The sequence below is a fragment of the Pempheris klunzingeri genome, chromosome 3 (assembly GCF_042242105.1).
Source record: "Pempheris klunzingeri isolate RE-2024b chromosome 3, fPemKlu1.hap1, whole genome shotgun sequence".
NCBI classification, from domain to species: Eukaryota; Metazoa; Chordata; class Actinopteri; order Acropomatiformes; family Pempheridae; genus Pempheris; species Pempheris klunzingeri.
In genome coordinates, this window is record NC_092014.1 from 7264461 (window position 1) to 7287975 (window position 23515).

Below are 23515 nucleotides of genomic sequence, written 5' to 3' on the forward strand. Positions count from 1 at the left end.
GTGGTTTAATTTGGGTCATTTAAGGAGATTAAGTGAGCTTGAAGGAAAAACATTCAACAACTAACAGACTGTCTCTCTGCTCTATTAGGTCACCAGTCACGGCCCCACCACTCTCACAGAGGAGGAAGCAGACACTGGGAGAGGTTAGACTTGTTTATACAATTATATGATCTATTGAATGTTTTTAATGTAATCTGTAAATCTTACAGTGGTTTGTGGCCCTCTCTTTAAACCAGGTCTTTCAGAGGTAGAGGAGAGCACACCTCCTCTCACCTCCAGACGGCTCCACCTCCTGGACCTGCACCTCCAGTGTACCAAGCTCCATCCCTTTACCCACCCCCCCCACAACCCTACCCCCCTCCGTACGGCTCTGGCCTGATCCCTCCGCCTACCCTCAGTTACCAACCCCAGCCTGTTTATGCCCCTGGACCACCAGTGCTCAACCCTCCGTGGGTTGCCCCTGGTTCCCAGCCCCCTCTTGTCCCTCTTCCACCCTCCCTCCCTCAGCCGCCCCTCTCTAAGGAAGATTTCTACAGACAGCGTCACCACCGACAGGACAAGTGAGTCTTTTTTTTTTTTTCTTCACATTTTGGGTTTTCGAACAGCCACTGATTGCTCATGTAAAATATACATGGAAAGAATATTACTGAACACACAGTCTGGGCTGTGATTATCAATTCAGTAAGATAAAAAACAGTTTCTATGTTTTTGTGTTTGCATCCACAGTGTTACATCCAAACTTGATGAATTTACTAAAGACTTCCACAAAGAGCTTATGAAGTACAGAAATGCACCAAAGAGACGAAGACCATCTTATTCAAGGTAACTTCATCAAAAGGGCACAAAAAATTGTGCTTCCTTTTTTTAACATTAATTACTAATTACATACACAGATCCTCATTTTTGGCATAATTTGCTTTTGTTTCCTCATTTTCTAGGTCTCGATCATACAGTCGTTCTCCATTCAGCCGTTCTCCCTACTCTCGCTCTAGATCCAGATCAAGATCTAGATCCAGATCAAGATCCAGGTCTTACTCTTATTCTCCAAGTCGATCCCGCTCCCGTTCGCGCTCCCATGGCCGGTCTTATCCCCGCTCCCCTTATTCTAGACGCAATGGACGCAGTTATGGACGGTCACGGACAAGGTCCCGCTCTCGTTCAAGGTCTTATGGGTATCGGCGCTCTGGCTCACCACGGTCTCCTCCCTCCTACCGGCCAGGAGGCTGGGAGGGAGCAGAAGGAGCAGGGCCCTACAGATCTAGGTCAAGGTCTCGCTCCCCTGGTGGCTACCGAAGTCGTAGCCCTGGTGGACGCAAGCCACCTCCTCGGGAGCTACCACCGTATGACCTGAAGGGTCCGAGTCCTGGAGGCCATGAGCGCTGGGAAAGAGAAAGGTATCGCCAGTGGGAGAAGGAGTACGCAGACTGGTACAACAAATATTACAAAGACTATGACAGTCAACATCCCCCCCTGCATCACAGGGGTCGTGGTAGCAGAGACAGGGAGAGGGACAGAATGTCCCCGCTGTCTAGAGATTACTCCCCACAGGGGAGAGGAAGAAGAGGGAGAGAAGACAGAGCTGCTCCACCTCACCATCCTCCATCATCATCTTCATCAGCAACCAAGTCGAGCACTAAAGTCCTGAAGACAAAGAAAGTGAAAAAGAGGAAGACTGGCGAGGAACCAGAGCCGTCGCACCAGTCAGTGGACCGAGGTGATGCTACCCCTGTCAGAGATGAACCAATGGACGAAATCCCTTCACTGATTAAAACTTCTCCCATCTCCTCAAAACCTCCAGTTGGCGGTGGAACCACTAAAGCTCCAGCATCTAAAAGCACTGCAGCAACCGTTAAATCCTCAACCAAGTCAACATCAAGGCCTCAGTCTGATAAGACCAAGAAAGAGAAGGGTCAGAAGGTAAAACCTAAAGTTAAGACAGAGGTTGGAAAGGCAAAGAGTGACAAGGTGAAGAAAAAGACTGGAGAAGTAGTGGTGACCAAAAAGAAAGACTCCTCATCCTCTTCCTCCTCCTCTGTTGCGAAACCATTAAAGACCATTAAAGGCAAACCAGAAGATAACCCCAACTCAACTACCCCTAAAAAGGAAAAGGGTAAAAGCTCTACAGTGAGGCCTGCCCTGCGTCAGACCCCTCCACTGCCCTCCCAGAGCCTTCCTCAACATCATCCCTCTCTTCACGACGGCCCTCGACCTGGCCACGACATCCGGGGGAGAAGAGACCTTCCACAGTCTGGTGGTCTTCTCCCTCTCCCCCATCAACATGGACCTCCACTCCTCCCCCGACCTCCTTCCCCAGTGGACAGTCGGAGGAGGATGGGAGACGAGGGCCGCTCTTTACTCGGACCTCCTCCAGGAAAGCTGAGGAGAATAGACGGGCTTGGCGGAGGAGGTGATGTCATGTCCCATTCACACATGTCTCATCAGCCCCCGCTCCACAGAGTCCCAACCTCCTCAGACAGGCCTGGCCTTCTTCCTCTACTAGGGAACCGTGAGATGGGCCGGGGAGACGCAGAACGAGGATCCATCAGACCTCTAATGGACTTTCAGGTGGGTCTATTACATGTGCAGTCCTCAGAAACACAGGGAGATAAAAATTGATGATCAAAATGATCTCATTATTAATAATTTAACTTCATTTTTCTAATTAACTGGATAATAATGTATAAAATGTATAAAGTAAATAAAAGTAAAAATGTCAATCGCAATTTCCCTTGGTGCAAGTTGACATTCAAACTGCCTTTTTTCTAGTGCACAAGTCTAGTGATTTTCAAATTTCAATCATTTAAAGGTAGCAAACCCTCTTATTTGATTAGCTGGAACGCCAGAGCAGTAGCTCTTTTTGTTTGATAAATAACTTAAAATATTTATCGATTATCAAAATTTCTTCATTAATCATAACCATTAATCAAAATATCATTTCAGAACATATTGCTGTAAAAGTGCTGAGTCTTTTTGATAAAACCCACTTGTAACATTCTGTATGTGCCTTTGTCCATATTCAGATGAAGCCACTGGCCCAGAGGAGGATCAAGTTGAACAGAGATCTCGGGAGAAAAGGCAGCACTGAGACATCATCCTCCGACAGAGTGCCGTCGGGTCCTGAGAAGACTCCCTCCACCTCAGACCGATCAGGTGCTTCTGAAGGGGACCGACCCAGCAGCACAGCAGATAATGCTGCAAGAAAAGAGCGGTCAGCATCTGCTGAGAGGGGAGTCTCAAAAGAGAGACCAGGAAGTGCTGGAGAGAGACTGCAGGGCTCAGATAGAGAGCAGAGCAGAAGCTCGGGACTGGACAGGGAACGAGAACGAGAACGAGCTTCGGGATCAGACCGAGACAGAGACCGAGGCATGGCGTCTGACAGAGAGCGGGACAGGGTGTCTTCGTCAGGCTCACAGAGAGTGGCAGTTACAGTGGAGAGAGATGCAGAAGGAGAGAGGTCGGTGAGGACAGATCGAAAGAACACCAGTGGTGGAAGTGCAGGGGGGAGGTCTGTCTCTCTGGATAAATTGACCATCGCAGAGAAATCAGCTGTCACCAAGAGAGTAGCAGACCATCAGGAGAAACCAAGCATATCCTCTAAGGAGAGAGGGGAGGGGTCAGACCGAGCTGCCAAATCTGACAGGTCCGTTACATTTGTTTTCTCTGTCAAACCACCATCCATATCCATGACTGAGAGAAAACATTTACCACATTTGGTGGTTATATATAGTGGTGCTGTAAGCACATTTGTTAATGCGTGTAATTATATTCTTTAATTTCCCAGGAGTGTGTCCAAGGACAGAACAGAGAGGAGTGTCCCCTCAGGAGAGAAACCAGCTGCTGCTAACAGAGAAGGTAATTTCAATCTCTGTATGTGTGCATGTGTGAAGAGATTTACCTCAACTTTTATTTGGTCTTGTGCCAATCAAGTAAGCATTGATTAAGTACACGTGTCCTTTCTTCCTCCCACCTTCTCCTCCAGCAGTGAAGGATGGTGCAGAGTCTGCTGTGAAGAGCAAACCCAGGATCAGCCGTAAAGCGTTGTCGAGCCACACTGCGAGCTCCACGAGGTGAGTCTGTGCTTCTGTTACTGACCACTAGATTTTTAGCAGTGGGGATTGGTGATTGGTGTGGCTTGAAAATATAGTAGCTTTGGGTCTAAGTTCATTTTCTGTAAGCTGTTGATTGGCTAACAATGCAATAGGAAATGCATCAAGACATACTTAGGCTATATTTGAAATTATAATTGGTTATTATGAATCTGTATTAAAGTTCTTGTACGGCTGCTAGTGTTTTATATTTAAGGGAAAGGAATAGTTCAACATATATTAATTGTTCTGAGAGAGAGAGAGTCAAAATGCCCCACAGTGTTTTAGGAGTACAGTGCTAAATTTTAAACATTATTAAAGTTTAAATCTGTTTTTCTCACCAGGTCCACTCAAGAAACAAAGCGAGACTCAGACAAAGACCACAAAAGTACATCATCTAAACCTGCAGAGCAGCCCCCCTCCAGCCCAGTGAACAGCCGAGGCCGTAGCCCCAGTATCAGCCCCCCACACAGCCCTGCCAGAGAGGAGCCGCTTATTCAGCCTCCTCCTCGCTCCAAGTGGGAAAGAGAAGATGACGAAGAGGGCCAGGAAAATGGACTTAATGCACCCAAGGAGCCGTCACCAGTGCCCCAGAGGGGCAGAGGCAGAGAGGTGCAGACGGAAGCTCCTAAACCTGTCAGGAGCGAAGGCCGGGATGCCTCAAGGGAGGAGAGGAGAGGAGTGGTAAGAGAAGAGAAGAAAGGGAGAGCACTGAGGGAAGAGGGTAAAAGTGGCAGGACGGCACAGACAAATTCTGACAAACCAACCAAGACAAAAATTACAAGGGAGGAGGGGAGAGGAGTAAGAGAAGAAGGCAGATCTGCAAGAGAGGAGGGGCGTGGAGGGGGAAGAGAGGATGGGCGAGGAGTGACAGGGAAGGAGGAGAGAGGGGCAGAAGGCAGAGGTGGAGGAGGACGAGAGGAGAGTCGTGGCCCAGAGCCCAGGAGGCAGCGTTTGTGTTCTGACCTGGGTCGTGAGACTGACGAGGCTGCCTTTGTGCCCGACTACAGCGAAGGCGAAGGCTCGGAGCCGGAGAGAGGGAGGAGCGGCAGCGCCAGTCCATCCCTCAGCCAAGCCTCCGGCAGCCCCACCCCGAGCAACCACAGCGGCTCGGGAACCACCACCACAACGGTGGACAAGAAGAAGAAGAAACACAAGAAACATAAAAAGCACAAAAAGCACAAGAAGCACGGCAGCCAGGACAAAGAAGGAGAACACAAGGAGCACAAGCACAAACACAAGAAAAAGAAACACAAAAAGAACAAAGACAAAGATGCAGAGGAAGAGGAGCAAAAGATGGAGAAAGCAGAGGAAAGGGCTCCATGCTAACAAGGACTAAGCTAAGACTGCTGGGTGCTGTAACCTTCCTTCTTAATGATCCATCTAGAAATATCGGCTAACACTGGCATGCTGCTCCATGTGCCGCTGGAGGGGAGTGGATGAAATGGGTCTTTGATTGTCCGACACTGAACGAGGGCTGTCTGTTATTCTGACGCGGTACTTTGTTGTGCGAGGATTGCAGCATTATGAGCGCTGCTGAGGTTTCTTTGTTGTTCAATGTGAGCCTCTTTAGTGACTCTGGGTGTGGGAAAACTGGGGCGAAATGCTGTGCTGCACTGTTGTGATCAACCTACAGCCGGCCAGAAAGGACTTGATGATAATGGCTGATCACACAGCAGTCAATCCAAATGATTGAAATAACAAACATTGTACTCAGGGATGTGATTGCTTCTTTGTAGAGGAGGAATTGCTGTTTCTCTGCCTGTTTCATTTGTAAATAGAGATGAACTGTTGCTTCATGTAATAATAATTTTTCCTCAGTTTGTTTTGCGCACATCCCTGTGTGCTGTTCAAGGCTTAAATGATGAATAACCTTCATTGCTATGAGGGCCCTTGGAAGCTCTTTCTGAAGGACTCTGTTGTTGGTTTTGGCATGTTTTAGCACATTAAGTACGTATAATATCTACTTCCATCCTTGCTAACAATTTTCAACAGTTATAATTGAATTTTTAGGCAGATATTGGTTTCTGTTCATGCCAGTACTTTGGTTTGAGTTAATTTTTAATTTAATATTAAGGCAACAAAACATTCTCAGATAGATTAGCTATCTCCGCAAGATTAAATGCTAGTTAGTTGATTTTGCTACCAAACATAACATGAATGAAGTCCAGTTGCTACCTGAAAAATGATTAAATCTTTTGAAATAGCCGCATATTCTGTGATTAATGTGCTAAAACCATGAAAATCAGCAGAATGGTCTTTAAACAAGCCTTTATGCATCCGAGCTACACTGGATTGTATTCATCTAGGATGTGTTTATTAATAATGGCTGCATGTTTTTGTTCCAAAGGTGCAGTAGGTGTTTAACACGTTGTCTGAGAGAGTGAAATGTGCGTGTGTTGGTGTGAAAGAGAAATGTGACGGAATTGAGATAATTTGGAGGACTGGTGTTCTTACAAATTAGTTGTTCGTTTTTTTTTTTTTAATTAAAATGTTTTGACCTCATGAAACTGTCTTGAGTTGTATTTTTATCACTTTGAACTACCAATAAACACACAGCGTCGAGTCATATGTGCTGTGTTGAATTCAATTGATGTTGAAACATTCAGACTTCCAAGTACGACACTGAATTATTTCAGGTTTTAGTAATGGGAACTTTTAATAAAAGAAGGCTGCGTGAAAGGTTATATGGAGTTAAAGTCTTTTAGTAATAACCATACAAACAGTGTAACCCTGAATTTTCATTCAGTCTTTGGGATGTGGGTAATAACTAGGCTACAGTCTCTTCAGGGTTCCTACAAAGCCTTGAAAGTTTGGAAAATGCTTCACTTTAATTATGTTTTCAAGGGCAGGAATATGCTTGAATTTGAAAATGCAACTTAATAAACGCTTGATTACCAACATACCACTAATCTTTCATCACTCATGTAAACAAAGTATTTTATGTATGAAATGAAACGATCACGTTGTCATATTTCTCTCACCAGACAAACTGACTGATGTGGACTGTTAAACGTAAAGCAGACATTTTTCACTTCTGCTCCACATCTGGTGTAAACCCGGCGTCATGAGGGCGACCATCTGCTCTCAGAAAACCATGCATCTCCTGACTTTTGACTTGTGTGTGCATGCACATTAAAGGTAGCTAGCTTGCTAATGTATCAACAATCAGCCATTAAAGAATCATTGTATCGATAAAGGAATTCAATTAAAAGTTGTTTTCACTGCATTTACACTAACAAATTAGATGTGATCGTGAAGGCTTAGAGAGTCTGGAAATTTGTGGTATAGGTACCTTGAAAGTGCTAGAATGTTACTCTTAAAAAGATGTACTAACCCTGTTTCTTGATAATATTTAATCAACGTAAACATGTGAGACTAAACGCTCAACTTAACTCCAGTCTCATTTCTACCTGTTTACATCTTAATGTTATGCTCCCATGTAAAGCAACAGTGGGTACAAGCAACTTAAATGTTGCACATAACAGTAGAAGTTAAAGTGCAGAGATAATGAAATAATACCAGCTGACGTCATAATCACACAGCGCACTGTGTAGCAGTCCATTGTGACACAGCTGAATCATTCTTCATATATACTGGTATTCTAGTGATGAAATTGGATTTCTGATGTGCTCTGTTGACTTCAATCTAATTTTACAACAAAGAGCTCATCGATTTTACCTGACTGTGTGACTGTCACCTTAAAATTGTGTCATGTTTGGCTCCTCTCAGTGATTGTATTTCTTGTGTACACTGCAACATCTCTGGATTCTTACAGTTAGAATGTAGAATAAAAACATCAGGATGTAGAAATCAGTCGGGCTGTCGATTGTTTGTAGATCGGACATTACTTTTACTTTTTGCTTTCCAGTGCATGTTTTGCTCCTCTGTGCTCCCACAATATGACAATATGTAAACACACGTGCACCTCTCTCTTTAAAATATATTAGTTTATCTATATATGTGGGCTATTTAGGAAGTTAGAGGGATGGTTATAAAAATGATAGATACAAAGTACAAATGGGACAAATATCTCATCTCAGGGATAAAAGCACAAAGATGTACTGCAGCACATGGAGCATCAGATATATTTGGAAATTTTTCAGAGACGATGGACTATGTCCTCGAAAGTCGTTCCTCACACACATTTGAGTTTCAGGGTCTTTGGCAGCTCATTCCTTTATAAACATGAATAATTTAAGTAAAACATCCTAGAAGGAAAAGAGTGCAGTGAAAGTGACCGAACACTGTGTGGAGCTGTAAGTCCTACAACTTTGAACACGGGAGGGAGACGGATTAGCATTAAACATCGTCTCTCATATGTTTCAGCTCCATAGTAAAAGCCATGTCACTTGCTCTACCTCTCTCTTTCTCTCCCAGAATACACAGCAATAAGCTTCGTTGTGTTTGTATTTGTGTGCGCACGCTGAAAGTGTGTGTACCTAGTCGGAGAGATGGCGTGACTGGTGGATCACAGACAGAGCAGGCTGAAGGCAGGAGATGGGTTCACGGGCGGGTTCAGGGAACACTGAGAAATGAGAGAGCAGCAGCTGCATTTTTCCTCAAACTGCAGTACATAAGAGCAGATTCACAGCTTAGTCTGTGCATCGTGTGTGTCTGTGTGTGTGTATATATGTATGAGGTCATCTGTAATGGACTCAGATCAGTGAGACCATTAGAGCAGATTAATATATTGTTTTAACCCCTGCCCAGATTATCATCACATCTCATTATTCCCCTCATCCACCATCCTGCAAGGTTCACTCTGCATGTGTGCCAGCATTGTCCACACGTGTGTGCGCATGTGTGCACCTGTTATCCGCCTGGGTATTTGTGTGTCTGCTTGTGTTTTGTCTTACAAGCATGACATCATTTCCTGTCATCAAGGCCAAAGGTTGCTAAGCAACTTCACTTCTGCCGATTGTCAGAAAAGATGCTTCTCCACTGACTGGCTCACAACCTAACTCTCTGTTCTCCGTCATAAATGTAATGTCTGTGTGCATGTTGACTTGTATGGAACACTATGCATTAATGCCTGCAAACACGGGGCAGGAAAACAGAGATGGAGGAGAGTGGGGCGTGGAAATGTATTGTTTGGTATATTTCTATTATTCTTAGAACTATTAAAAAGGATGGGTCAGTAATGTTGCTGCATGGGAGAATCCATCTAGTTGTTTGTCTGAAATGCAGCAAAATGTCTGAGCATGAGCAGCATGTAAAAAGTTACTGGTGTCTTTGAAGTGTGGCTCTGATAGTAACTTTTCTTCCAAAAGATAATGTTACTGTGATCATATATCCAGTTAAGTTTGAAATTACACACTGCAAATTGCAGTGTAAATGTTTTCAACATACTGTGTACTGTATGCACATCAGTAAGATACTTGGGTATGGAGGGACATATAAGAAGACACAGGAATAAGGAGGTAGCAAATTAATGCATAAGAGGGACTTGGAAATAACCAAGTATTTTTTACATATTCAGTAATTACACACAACAGTTTTTAAACCTAACACTAAGATTAACACTAAAATTTTTAGATGAGTTTTTCTCTCAGTATAATGAAATACGGCCCAACATCATCGCAGACTTGAGACTCGAAAAATGATCATAAAGTTGAATCACCACCCCTCACTCTACAGTTTCAACAAAAGCTGAACATTATTTCCTTTGTTGCAGGACTGTATCAGACTCATGAACTGTATATAAGAAGTGGATGTAGCCACCGTGGCGTGACGTCGCTATCTTCCACTGATTTTTTAATCACAAGGCAGTCCCACCCTTAATCATACCCCGTTTTATGGTCTAATATTGTCTAAACAGGACCATCATTTACAAAATGAACATCATGTTGTATTGCAGAGGACTTGATGGAAACCATAAATTCATTAGGAAAATGTTTACTGAGGTAATAGATCATGTGAGAAGTAGGGCCATTTTCTCATAGACTTCCTCTCAATTGGACATCTATTTGGAGCCAGTAGAGTCGCCCCCTGCTGGCCATTAGAAAGAATGCAGGTTTAGGGCACTTCCACATTGGCTTCACTTTTCAGACCTGGGAGCTACGTCCACTTCTACTGCATTAGTGACACGCAGCGACACTTTCATCGAAATGCTAACGAGAGCATACTACTGTAACATGCTCACAATTATAATGCTAATATGCTAATGTGTAGCAGTAAAATGTTTTAGTTTAGTGTGTTAGCATGCTATGATGTTAAGTTTTTTTTTGTATCCCATCAATATTAAAACCAATTTTAAAATTTTGTCCGGATGATGATGCTCAATGAAAACTTCAAGGATCTCTAAAGTCATTGCAGTTCATCCTAAAGGGGGACATGAATGCATGTACCAAATTTCATAATAATCCAGTTGTTGAGAGATTTTACTTAAAACCACAAATGTCAACCTCATGGTGGCACTAAAGGGAAAGTCATAAAGGTAATTTTGTGTGGGAACCATGTATGTCTGTACAACATTTCATTTACAATCCATCCAATAGTTCCTCCATTACTTCAGTCTGGACAAGAATGATGTAATTTTAAAGATATATTCATATATAGTACACATTCATATATAAAAACTTGTCTGTAACATTAAAATATACCACAAATCCTTTCAATTTCGTAGTGAATAAACATTGAAGAGTCTGAGGCAGGAAAGACGGATTTTAAGTCAACAGATAATTACTGATTGTCTCATTTTTCCCCCTGCTCTGAAAACCGAGACTTTAAGTTGACATTGACACCCGCTGACCATGCCATCTGGTTTGTGCAAGTGTGTGTGTGTGTGTGTGTGTGTGTGTGAGGGCGTGCTCTGTTAACCTCTTCATGTACTACTACAGTAACCAGGTCATGTAAAGTAGCAGGCAGGCTCAGTGTCACACTGCTCATGTGTTTCTGCACATGTGTGCATGTACAGTATGTGTGGGTTCATGTTTTGTATCAGGATGTGCCCTCAGGTGGTTGTCATGGCAATTTCAATGATTGATCACAATTATTGATCTGTAATCGAATTCCCACTGCGTGTGTGCCCGTGTGTGTGTATGTGTGTGTATCTGTGACAATGGCATGGAATAAAACACTTCCCCATATATAATGTTATGTGATGGTCACCATGGAAACACACCCAAGGGGAGCCTACCACACACTGATAATAATGTTTGGCCTAGATACTCATCCTCAACCGATAACAGAGGGAATGTATTTCTGTGTGTGTGTGTGTGTGTGTGTGTGTGTGTATATTTCAGTGACTAATGTAAACCATCATTTGAACACACCACAGTGACAGAGCTGGAGTAAAAAATGCATGAAATGATCCTGTGGAGCAGAAAGAGTCTTGCATGAGTTACACGAGACAGTAAGTGTGAGGAGGATGAGACGAGCTGGAAGGAGAGGGAAAACGAGCGGGAGTGGGAGTGAAAACACACAGCCAGGGAGACCCTATGACAACCGATTCCTACCAACACACACACACGCACACACACACACACACACACACACACACACACACACACACACATACAAAGTGGCTTCTAACAATGCTAATCGGTTTCCTTCTCCGAGAAATATGTTGGCCGCAGAGGTCTGTTAGAGTTACTGTATGGTTGAATGTGTCCTAGATATCTTAAACTGTGTTGTAGAGATACACTAAATGTTTGATGTGTGCTGCTGCTGTAAGAGCTATGATAGCTGCGAGGAGTCTGTCTGCTGTGGGCGTCGATTGGGTATTGCACGGTGTTTCCCTACTCTGTGTGAAAATGTTATCTTAGTTTTTAGTCACACTACTAGGGGTCTGTCAGTCTGCAAGTCCAACACTGTGACAGATATTTGTAGCGGAGTTGAAAAAGATAGATTCACACACCATATACCTCCCGTAGACAGGACTTTAATTGGTGAAATGTTTCGTGCACAAGGCTTTTCCTCAGACTTCAGCCTGAGGAAGAAGGACAGCAATTAAGATCCTTTTAACGGGAGCTATTTGCTGTGTGGATCAATCTTTTTCAATTCTGCCAGATGATTTTTGATCCACTTTGAATCCTATTCGGACATTCGTAACCCCAGAGGATGAATTAGATTGATTTATGTGATCCCTTGCCTTGATATTGAGCGTCATCAGATAACAATTTTCACTTGTCCACTTTAGTTCATGACAAGATACAAATGGGTGACAAATTGAAGCAAAAACCAACTTAAAGTGTCTTAGCACTACCACGAGCCTTCAGAACAGCTGAGGTGCTGCTCGGTGTAGATGTACAAGTCTCTGAAACTGTACTGGTGGAATGAACGCCATTCTTCCAAAATGTATTCCCTCATTTTGTGTTTTAATGATGGAGGTGGAAAGCACGGGCTAACATGCTGGTCCAAAATCCTTTTCATACTCATACATTCATACATTATTCATACCAATAAACCATTTAGTAATGACCCATTGTACCCTGAATGGAAGCATGTGCATTGATTATGTCTCTCCTCTCATTTATTCAAATTTCACCGGCCTGTACCATAAGCTAATGACCACATTCCCAAATTGAGGTGAATGCTAGCATGTCACACTAACATGCCAAATATTAACAAGTTAACATGCTTACATGTTATGCAAATTGAGGTTCATAGAGCAAATTTTCACTTTGCAATATTTGTGTAAATTAAGTTGCTGAAGTGTCTTTTGCAGTGCATGTTTATTTGCGCTAAACAGCCAGGGTACAACTGCACAGACATTAGCTGTAGCTAAATAGCGATATATGCAATGTTCAGTTCATATGCAATTGTGCCTGAAATCTGCTTCATGTTTGGTCTGAACACCTTGACAATGTAGAGCCTGACAAGCTGAGTCCAAAAAATGTCTCAGGAGCCACTCGTGGCATTGCAATGAAAAATTGCCTGCAACCTAAAAAGCACTTTCCCCATGGACCACCATTGTTACGGAGACATCTGTAAAACTGTTGACAAGACACCGCCAGCTGTTAGCTTGGTCAATTATTAAGCCTGAGGGATTTAATCTTCATACAACTTTTCCAAAGCAAAGAAACGCCTATTTTTTCCTGAATGACGTCGCCGCTGTGGTACAAGCCCTTCACCAGCCACAGGGCCAGAGGCAAGATGAGATTAGCACTATTGCACATATTCAGTGGGTCACACACCCAGCAACCTAACACAGAAGCTAGAAACTTTATTGGCTTTCTTGCGGAGCAATTTTTATTGGTCTGAATGGGCGCCATCTTCGGGTCTGGTATCCAGTTCTTATAATACATCCATGGGATAAACCTTTTCAATTTGAGTCACAACATGGCTTTTCCTCCAGCACAGCAAAATTTATTTGTTTTGCCCCACAAGTAGGATCTAGGAATAGCTAATTTTTCTGTCTATTTTTAATCCACCCAATTTGTTTTCTGGCGTGTAATGAGCATTATAGCCTCTCAGAGCCACTGCTGTGGGACTTGTGTTTTTTGTCTCATGGAATGCAAACATCAAGCAAAATCTCCCCAGAAAATTATTTGGAGGTCTTATGTTGATATTAGAAAAAAATTAGCAGGAGAGCATTTAAGACTAGTGCTTCCTGTAAGCTGTTTGCTTAGACCCACACAATACTGTAGCTCTAATATTAGTTCCCAAAGTGGGATCCAGGGACTGACAGTGGCCCTTTAGGGAATTAAATGGAGCCCCCAGAAAAAATGAGCAGTAGTTGAGTTTCAGCACTATTTTCAGATGTTAAGGATGTCTGTTCTGCCCTTTTCACTCTCACTGGCTTGTTGGCATCACCTCAGCATCACCTTCTATAAAATATACATGTCTATTCTTTGACGAAGGTTAGTAAGAGAGTATTAATAATGTGAATATAAATTAAGTGACAGTAAATTATGGAAAATGCTGGAGAGTAACAAAAGTACTTACTCAAGTAAGATAAAGATAAGTACATTTTTCAGGTAGTTGCACTTATATGCGACTTTAAAGCTCTTCTTCACTACATTCCAGGGGGAAATTTTACTTTTTACTATGAAATGTTTGCAAATTAGACAGCTGTAGTAAATAGCGACTTTTCAGATAACAATTTTAAACCTGAAATATATGTACAGAATATGAAATATTTTACAGTGTGATAGACTGAAGCACCTTTACCAGCTATTAGACACTACATACTGATAAAATGTTAATGCATCAAGAACAATAAATACATTCAATGTAATAAAAACTTTATGGACAGGTCTATTCTGCAAAATGAGTATTTTAATTTTCATGAATACATTAATCTTGCATGTAGTTTAATGAAATGTATTGTTACATTACAGTATTGTTGCTTTTACTTCAGTAAAGGGTGTGGATACATCTTCCACCACTATTTTAGACATGCTGTTGTATGTAGTAGGCTATAATGTCAGTCATTTGTAATTACTCGTCCTCTGAAACCTGACATAGCATAAGCTGGTTTCAAGGTATTGTGTTGGAGCTCTGCCACACCTCTGGGTTTAGTGAATCGACATCCCTGCTGAGTGTGACTGTGGAGCATCATCTCTTGTATGACAGCAGCATCCTCCGCCCACACACTCACACACACACAAACACACACTCACACACACACATGCACACTGTCTAGGGTCGCTGGCTGGTGAGACAACCAGGCAGAGACAGAAAGAGGGATATTAGGATGGGGTGTACTGTGAGGCGGAGGAGAGGGGACAAGTGAGTCACATGCTCTGACTTGCTCCATCAGTGTCAAGTTATCCAGTATTAAAAATAAAGTTCTCCAGTCAAATCTTTCAAAATAAAACTATTACTGGAGAAGACAGTTCCATATTAGTATCATTTTCAATTTGTTCACCATCAGTATGTTTGATGGGGCAGTTTCACACTGAATTGAGCCTATGAGGACTTTTAAAAACTAGAGGCAATTTATGTTCAAAAACAGCAATGAAACAATCAAGAACACAAAATGAAATTAGTGAAATTGCCTGACCAAGAGTTGGTTATTGATGCTACTAGGCTAGGCTACACATGCTATTCATATGTAGCATGCAGCATGTAGCAGCTAGCCAACTGGTTGCCAAGGAAACAGAGCCAGTGCCTAACGGCAGCTATTTTACTAAAAAAAACAGTCGTTTTTTCACTCTAAAATACTACTAATTTACTGTTTTAATATCTAATGTCAAATTTATTTATTTTTTCATGTATGCTAACTAAATAAAAGCTAAGAAAAAGCAAAAAAAGAAAAGAACAGAGCTATTCCATAATATCCGATGAGGAATCTGTTGGCTAGCAGCCTTGACAGCTAAAACTAGCTAAAACTCACCTAACGTAACAAAGTGACATTGGTAACCAGCAGGTTAGCATTCAGCGTCAAAGGTGAGCTGAAGACTTTGTCTATTTTTGCCGATATTTTATCAAACTGTTTGTATTTATCAAGACTTTGGAAGTGTAGCTTCCGGGAGTGTCTTATTTTGAAGGTAAAGTCCGAGCACCTCCGGTGTGGCTCTCACCGGCTGGCTTGACGCGGCTCTCCCTCTCCCCGGTGCGCCTGAACTCCGGTACCTGACACCGCAGAGCGTGTCCAGCGGCTGAGGGGACGCAGACGCACGGGGAGCCGCTTGGTCTTATTTAACTTCACTTTTCCCGTTTATCAAAACTTCTGCGTCACATTGCTCTCTGTATTTCTCCTCTTTTTTCATCCCTCCGACTGACGGACTGAGTTTGGATATCGGCAGGGGGGGAGGAGGCAGAGGACCAGCGGGCTGCTCTCAGATGGAGCACCAGGGCTCCGGGAGCTCAGGGCGCACGGCGGACCCGGAGTGAATGACGCTGGTGGATGGACGCTGCTCCCCGGTAAGGATGGCAGACAAAGTTTTTGGTTTTTGTGCTATAATGTACTTTTTCTTTGCTCTCCTGTCCCGGGCACTGCGCTGGGTAAATGCCCGTGGCACAATAGAAAATGTCCAGATCCTATGATGTCGCTCTTTGTCAGTGGCGGTGTGCCTTCCACAAAAAGGAAAAAATTAAAAAGATTTTCTCATAGGCAGGTATAAAGTGTCTGTGATACTGTATGATAAGTTATTGACCTTACCGTACTTTATTATAGGCCTATATATTTTTATAATATCACAAAATGTGACTTGATCTTTGGCTTTATGTCATTATACAGTTTATTACAGGATTAATTAGACTGTTTTTCGTTTGAGGGCTCTGAACCAGAGTAAAGCTGGGAAATGTTACAGCTTCATAGCTGTCGTCGGTATACGATAGGCTACTGCTTGGCCTTCATGATGATCTCTATCACTGTGAAACATTAAGAATGAAAAGCAAATGTTAGATTTCCTGGAGATTTGCTGTTTGCTCTGGCTTTATTGAGCATGATGAGGCTGTTGTAAAATTAAGGGAAATATTTGGGGTAATTTATGCTTTTATGATGAGTGCACAGTGATCTTAATGGGTTTCAGAGGTCTTTTGGAGGTATGAATATATTTTGTTCTGGTGACTGGTTGAGATTCAATAGGATGATTTAATTTCCTCATGGCCTGGCTGTTAGCAAGGGAGGCTCTATAATGAGTTTTTAAAATGTTTTGAAAGGGCTCATCAGCAGGTTTTTAACTGTGCAGAAGAATGGTTTTCTCTTTTTTCAGTGGTTAATTGATGTCTACCCAACAGCTACTATTGAATCACAACAAAAAGCCTTAAACTGTGCGGCCCTGCACTCTTCACGCGGTCTAGGCTACGTGCCCATAATGAAAAAACACAGCAAAGATGGATACTTGCAGATTCAATCTCATTATTTTCATCAAAGGCATACACTCAGATACACTCCTATCTATTCTGTGAACTTGCATGCCAGCTCTCCTGTTGTCCTGTCACACTGTATGCAGGGTGTACATATGCCTGCACAAATTGGTGGCCGGCCCAGGCTTCTATTGTCCTGATTCTTCTTTATGCTAGTTTTCCAAAATAATCCTGCTCTTTTCCCAATTTAATGACAAGTTGGTAGCTTTGAAATAAATTTGCCAGAATCTCTGGGGATCAATAAAGAGAGGAATGAGCACACGGTGGACCAGTGGAGAACGCTTGCTGTTTACTCGTGACAATGTGGAATGTGTCACATGCTCCAACCCCTATCTCTCCCCGCCAAACTCCCCTGCATACTGCCCAATAAAGCAGAAAATGTGATGAAATTAAAAAATGAAATCTGACGCCATGAAATGAATCCGCTCCTGTGATCATGCTCCTAATTTAAACTGAGATTATCATTCAGTTTGACAGTCCTTACACGATATTCCAGTGCTTCAAGACATTCCTGTTAGTTCTCATAAAAACTGACCACAGGCCACTGCAATTCGACAATGTCAAGAGATTTTATTTTAATTTGTAGTGCATGTAATAAGAATATATAAGTGACACTAACCATAATATGTGGAAATTTATTGTAAATGAAAAAAGAAGAAGTTGACAATATCAGTACCCAACCCCACGCTTTATTCTCTTCATAGCATTGTGAAAAAAATATCTAAGCTACTTTCTCTGTGCATGTCCAGATTGTTTAAAGCCAGTGTGGATTAAAAACATCAGCAGTAATGGCCTGTTGTCATCACAGAAATGTACAGCTGTAGGATTATAATGAACGGTTTAAGTGCTTCCTGTTGTCTGCACTGACTCTGACACTGTTTGCACCTTTGCTCTTGTCATTAGTTCATTCTGTTTAGATTCATCTAGATGTATGTTTCCTGCACAGGATTGCTAACTGGCTGCGATTCTTCACCTGAAGGTCACTTATAGTTTCAGAGAAAAACAGACAAGGATTTTTTTTTCCTCTGCTGTCTTGCTTTGCTAGAGGGTAAAGGGTCTGGTGGACAGCATGGCAGGCTTGACAGTCAGCACAGTTCCGGTTGTTTTGCGGAGCTACAGTGCCAGCCACAAGGCAACAGCAGAGACACACACATTCACACAGATACACACACACACACACACACACACGCACACGCATGCATCCATATGTTGCCGTGTCCTCAACAGTCTGCCCGTGCCCCTGCGCCCTCTTTTAGGTTCAGGCTGTTCACAGCACGGTCATGACGGGCACCCAGGAGCCAGACCTGCATGAGCAGCACAGAGGACCAACGCAGGAGGAGGGGGATGAGGAGGAGGAGGGGGAGAAGGTGCATGTGTCAGTTGAGGGAGATGAGAGGGAGCAGGATGGGGAGGAAGAGGAGGAGGCGGAAAAGGAGGAGCTGCCGTACCCCTCCTTAGCACCAGTGGTTCTCTTGGCTCTGACCCAAACCACCCCACCCCGCTCCTGGTGCCTTCGAGCTGTCTGCCACCCATATCCTTCACTGCTGAGAGTGCACCTGAAGCACTGCGAACATGTGTGTGTTTGTGCGTATGAGTCTGTTTCTGTTTATAATGTGAGAGAGAGATTGTCTGTTTGTGTTTCAGCTCTGTACTTTCTCAAAGCTGTTGTACCGACAAGGCACCTTGCGCCTCGATGTTTACTTTACGTTTAAACACAAGGGAGACGAGAAGAAGGTCAGTATTGTGCATGTCCGTGTGTGTCTGTGTGTGTGTGTGTGTGTGTGTGTGTGTGTGGGTCTGTGTTTTGAAGACCTCAGGTATTTCCTTGGACCCATTAGCTGTTGGAAAAGATGGCTAACATTTTTACCTGATTGGAGGTTTCCATAGTGACAAGCTCTAATGAATCTCAAGGGTTACAGTCGCCTGTCAGTAGCATTGTTACTGGCCTCCATTTACACAGCAGAAGGAGTCACAAATAGTAAAAACTCTCGTCACCTCCCGAACCTCGCTCTGCTTCTGTCTTCATCGTCTCAACTCCCATTCCCCTCCCTGTCTCTCACTCTCTTTCTCAACCCTCATCCACTTCTGCTGTAGACGCGAAGGTGTGAGAGTGTGCATGTGTGTGGTTATCGGCGCCGTAGTGTGTGTGAGCAGCTATGAATACTCTGAAGCGTGCATAAACGTCAGCAACACCTCAGGGATTTGTCAAGGCTTTCCAAATTGAATATTTTCCACTGCTCATGACTCTATGTGTGCGTGCCTACGTGTGCGTGCGCGTGTGTGTGTGTTTCTCTGCTTGTGTGTGTGTCGTTGTGCGCTTGTCTGTGCACGTCTGTGGGTATTTGCCACCGTCAGCACTCTGTGTACTCTATAAAATATAAATACATAATTGCTGAATAAATAAAATGTACACCAAGAGGAAAAGAAAAAAAACTACAAATGCCATGAACCAAGCTCTTCTGTAGCCTGCTGGGCTGTTACCATGGTCGCATCCCAGAACATTGTACGCTCACTGTGTCAGCAGTAACTTACTGGACACACTCACAAAATAACACTGACGATCACACACACACACACACACACACACACACACATGCAAGCATGCAAGCATGCACACACACAAGCAAGTGAATGCCCTCACACAAATGAGGGAATCTCCCATGGAGAGGCTCTTTAGAGGAATCACCTGGTTGCTTGGCAACAGCGTAGCTCTGCCCCGACGGCCCGGTTACTTCCGATTGCAGTATTTGTTTGTTTTTGTGTGTGTGTTTCGCATGTCTGTCTGTCTGTCTTCCTATCTGTTTGTGTGTCCAGACAGCACAGCTGCTGGCATGTGGCCCGTTTTATGTTTATGCGCAGATACATCTATACTTTATACTTACAATGTGTGTGTGTGTGTGTGTGTGTGTGTGTGTGAGAGAGAGTTAGTGTCTGTGTATGTGTTACTGTGAGTGATCTGCGGGGAAGTAATGTGGGTGGACGTTGTTCAACAGGGACATTAATGTGAGCGCATGGGGGGGTGGGGGTGGTAGGGCAGTCCCCAAGAGCAAGTAAGTCCCATTTTTCCTGAGGTGACCCCTCTTTCCTTCTGCCTTTTTTGCACTCAGTACATATTATAAATTAATTTCCTATCTCCTTCCATTCCATTTCCTCCCTTTTACAAACACAGCCATCCTCCTTTGTGCCATGTTTATAACATACTGTACATCTCACCACCCCACGGCGCATCTAACAAATTTATTTGGAACAAAAACAAGATTGGCTTTTGCTATTATATAACATTCTCTTGTATTCCTTCCAAGCTACATTGATTTCTGTTATTTCCTGTTTCTTTGGGAGGACACGTTAGATTTACTGTATGTGTGGAATAAGGCGCCTACTTTGTGACGTGCAGAGCTTTCCATGTTCCAGCCGTCACACTCCTTTAAAGTGTAACATATATGACACATATAGAAACACGCACACACATGTGGGGAGGTGCAGGGGGGCAAGCTCACATACATTCACACAGATACCCCCCCTCCCACACACACACACACACACACGACATAACTTATTCAGCAGTGCATGAAACATTCAGAGCGTTTCCTTTTGTTTAAAGATGAGAAAAGCTGTATCTGTCACTCCTATACAAGTACCTTTCTGTGCCCTGCACTTCTTCTTCTGCTCTCTCTCTCTCTGTCCATCCCTTCTTCTCCTACTTATCCCTCTCCTTTCTTTTTTCCTAAACTCCTCTTAATTGGGTTGATGTGTATGTGTGGATGAGGAAAAATGGAGGGGAGGGATGATAGAGACACAACGATGGATAGGAGGAGCTCTTACTCAAAGTAGGGTGAGCTGTCAGAATAATTTCGGCCAATTAGCACGATTCCAGCACGTGTTTCCATGGCTACCAGCTGTCACACTCTTAGGGGGTGGGGCCAGAGGATTTGACAACTTGACAGTAACTTTACTTGGCCCAACTTCATTTCAGACACTCTCTGCCTCGTCTTTCACTAGCACACACACACACTGCACGACAGACTTAAAGCTTAACTAGGTTAGGTTTAATCAAGTCTGTCTGCATGGATTCCAGAGAGTGTGTCCAAGCAGCAAAGAGCATGAAGAAACTAGTGAGCAGGTTGCTCATTCATACATAGTAGTTCACGTTTGAAGAATCCCTCCCATACCATACCACATATTTTTTAGATGAATACCACTTTCTAGTAAGGCACCCCTTATAGGATTTATAAGTTGTAACTAATGGCTTTATTAAGAGCTGATGAGTAATTTACCATTTTATTAAAAATAATTTATAATTCATCAATAAAACAACTTTTAGGTTGCAAGGTTGTGAAAAATCTCTTTGGCTGGCGTTGAGCCTCCTCTGTCTTTTAATGTATTTTTTAAATGACATACCAGTGCAAGTACTGCAGACCTGATGGCTTATAAGAAAGTGTATATGGTATAATAGTAGTAGTAGTAGTATATATATAGTTTATATATTCTGATTTTGTGTCTGCATCTGACCTTCAAAACAATCAGAAAACAATATAAAATGAAATACAAAAAATAATGTATAAACAGAACTTTATCACTAGTTACAAGAAAATTAAAGGCAACTGTCCATGAAGTTCATGAATAAACCCTTCTTATTTTCCTTGGGTCTTCCCTTGATTAAAAATGTTAATTTCTTCATAGCAAATCAGCTTGATAGACCTTTTAATCACTGACTGAGGGTTGTTTTTATGGGTTTTTCCATGGGCGGCTGTGGCTCAGAGGTAGAGCGGGTCGTCCACCAATCAGAAGATTGGTAGCAAAATTAGATACATGAATTTGTGAAAGTGAATTAAGTTTTAAAGCGCTCTGAGTGATTGAAAAGACTAGAAAGGCGCTATACAAGCACACTCTATTTACCATAAATTTGGCCTAAAAATATTGGATCATAAACCAAAGTATTGAACCATGGCATGATGATCATGACAGTGCTAACTATTCATCCAGTTGAGAGGTCTTCCTTATGGACTTAAGAGCTGAATAAAAAGACAAAGCATGTGTCATGCTGGTGGAGGATATTACACCAGCCAAAGAGATTTTTGCTACCTGGCAGCCTAGAAGTTGTTCTTCTTAATGGTTTATAAATGATAAATACAAGTTACATCTTCTGACCTTTTATAAACGGTGTGATATGAGACAGTGGTACCACACTGGGAAACCTAAAGCCTTCTCATGCATGCATAAAGAAGAAAAAAAGTCTGGTCGTATTCTGCGTGCGTCCGGACGGCCTTTGTGTCTCTATGCATGATCCTTTTAAGTTATGAACATTACATATGAAAATGTTCCGGCATGCTGGACTTGGCATGTGTATCCCTGCCAAGGGTGGAGGATGATGCCAGAAAGATCAGGGTGATGTGATCTTATTTGATTTCTAATGTCTGCCTGACCTTTATTACCTGTGTTGGCACTTGAGGAGAGAGAGTTCGAGCATGGGAGAAGAGGAGGAGGGGGGAGGTGGTGGGATGAGAAGATGAGAGGATTAGGCAATTAGGGAGAGAGACAAAGCACGGAGGCCATGTAACATTTTCAGTTGTTTACACTTAAAAGCTTGAATCGACAGGGTCTTAACCTCGCTGTTCAACTTTCCTGTTTTTTTTACTTAAACATCAAGCCATTTTTCTTCACCTCATCTCTAATTACCCTTGTTTCTTGCCCTCTCTTTTTTCTCCACCACCTCTCTCTTACTGTGTCTATATCTCTGTCTCTCACCCTATCTGTCTCTGTGTCTCGCCAACTCTCTGACAATGTTAATTATTAAGTGTAGTTGTAGTTTATCTGTTGGCTCAGACTCAGGTTTCTGACAGGGAGACTAAAGCTCTACCCAAGGGCAGTTATATGTGGAGATGGCAGAAACGGACGGGGGGGCGCCGAGCAAAGGCAGAGAAAGGAGAGTGTACGCGCACGAGAGAGCATGAAAGAGGCAAAGAGATATGCGAGAATTGATACGGAATGAAGATGGGAAATTACACTGCACTATATAAAGGAAGGGGGAGCGACAGAGAGCAGGAGGAGCGGAGCAAAGAGAAAAATAATTGGGCCAAAGAGAGGGGAAAAAGGCTGTGGAGGAAAATGAGAGATGATAGAGGGAAAGGTTGAGTGTGAGAGGAGATAAAGAAAAAGCAATGGAGAGAGTAAAGAGGAGAGGAGAGGACGTTCCCTCTGTGTTTCATCACTGATGTTGAATGATGGGCCAACTGTGGAAATACTCCCATCTCATCCATCACTCACACCTTGACCCTGCCCCGTCCCTTGTTTAACTGTGTGTGCGTGTGTGTGTGTGAGCGTGCATGGGTTTTATGAACATACGGGGTTATTTAAGCTGCTGTAGTTCATAAAGATGGAGCGGGATTAAAACGACCCCCCTCACCGCTGAGGAAATGAGGGACGCTTCAAGCAGGAGTTGTGTTGAAGGACATCATTTTCTATTGTGTACGTGTGTGTGTTTATGTGCGTGTGTTAATTGTGTTCCAGTCCAGACAGGATGCAAGCGGATTGTGAAACTCAGAAGTCAGTTCCCACGGTGAGATGGGGGTTCCCATGGCAACCACAGCAAAGGGAGGACACTGGATTACCCTCTCTCTCTCCCTCTCTCTCTCTCTGTCTCAAGGGTGATAAAGGATTGTACTCTCATT

The 23515-nt window shown here is 43.1% G+C and overlaps 2 protein-coding genes across 4 annotated transcripts in view; both read left to right on the forward strand.

Annotated features, from left to right (window-relative positions):
- Window positions 1-23515, forward strand: part of LOC139225668 (E3 ubiquitin-protein ligase RBBP6-like) — a 55593-nt gene that overhangs the window by 7256 nt on the left and 24822 nt on the right. Inside the window, exons 13-20 of one of the 3 annotated variants that reach the window (XM_070856483.1) lie at window positions 89-143; window positions 237-560; window positions 727-822; window positions 939-2565; window positions 3021-3640; window positions 3782-3852; window positions 3980-4067; window positions 4430-6650. In XM_070856483.1, the coding sequence (XP_070712584.1) occupies window positions 89-143; window positions 237-560; window positions 727-822; window positions 939-2565; window positions 3021-3640; window positions 3782-3852; window positions 3980-4067; window positions 4430-5414 (3866 nt within the window). In that variant the 3' untranslated portion in view covers window positions 5415-6650. Of the gene's footprint in view, window positions 1-88; window positions 144-236; window positions 561-726; window positions 823-938; window positions 2566-3020; window positions 3641-3781; window positions 3853-3979; window positions 4084-4429; window positions 6651-23515 lie in introns of those variants that run through there. The other 2 variants (XM_070856484.1, XM_070856485.1) reach the window with 2 other exon arrangements.
- Window positions 15870-23515, forward strand: part of LOC139225667 (voltage-dependent T-type calcium channel subunit alpha-1H-like) — a 40807-nt gene continuing 33161 nt past the window's right edge. The window contains exons 1-3 of the mRNA XM_070856481.1: window positions 15870-15899; window positions 16651-16653; window positions 18104-18378. Coding sequence (XP_070712582.1) covers window positions 15870-15899; window positions 16651-16653; window positions 18104-18378 — 308 coding nt within the window. The remainder of the gene's footprint in view (window positions 15900-16650; window positions 16654-18103; window positions 18379-23515) is intronic.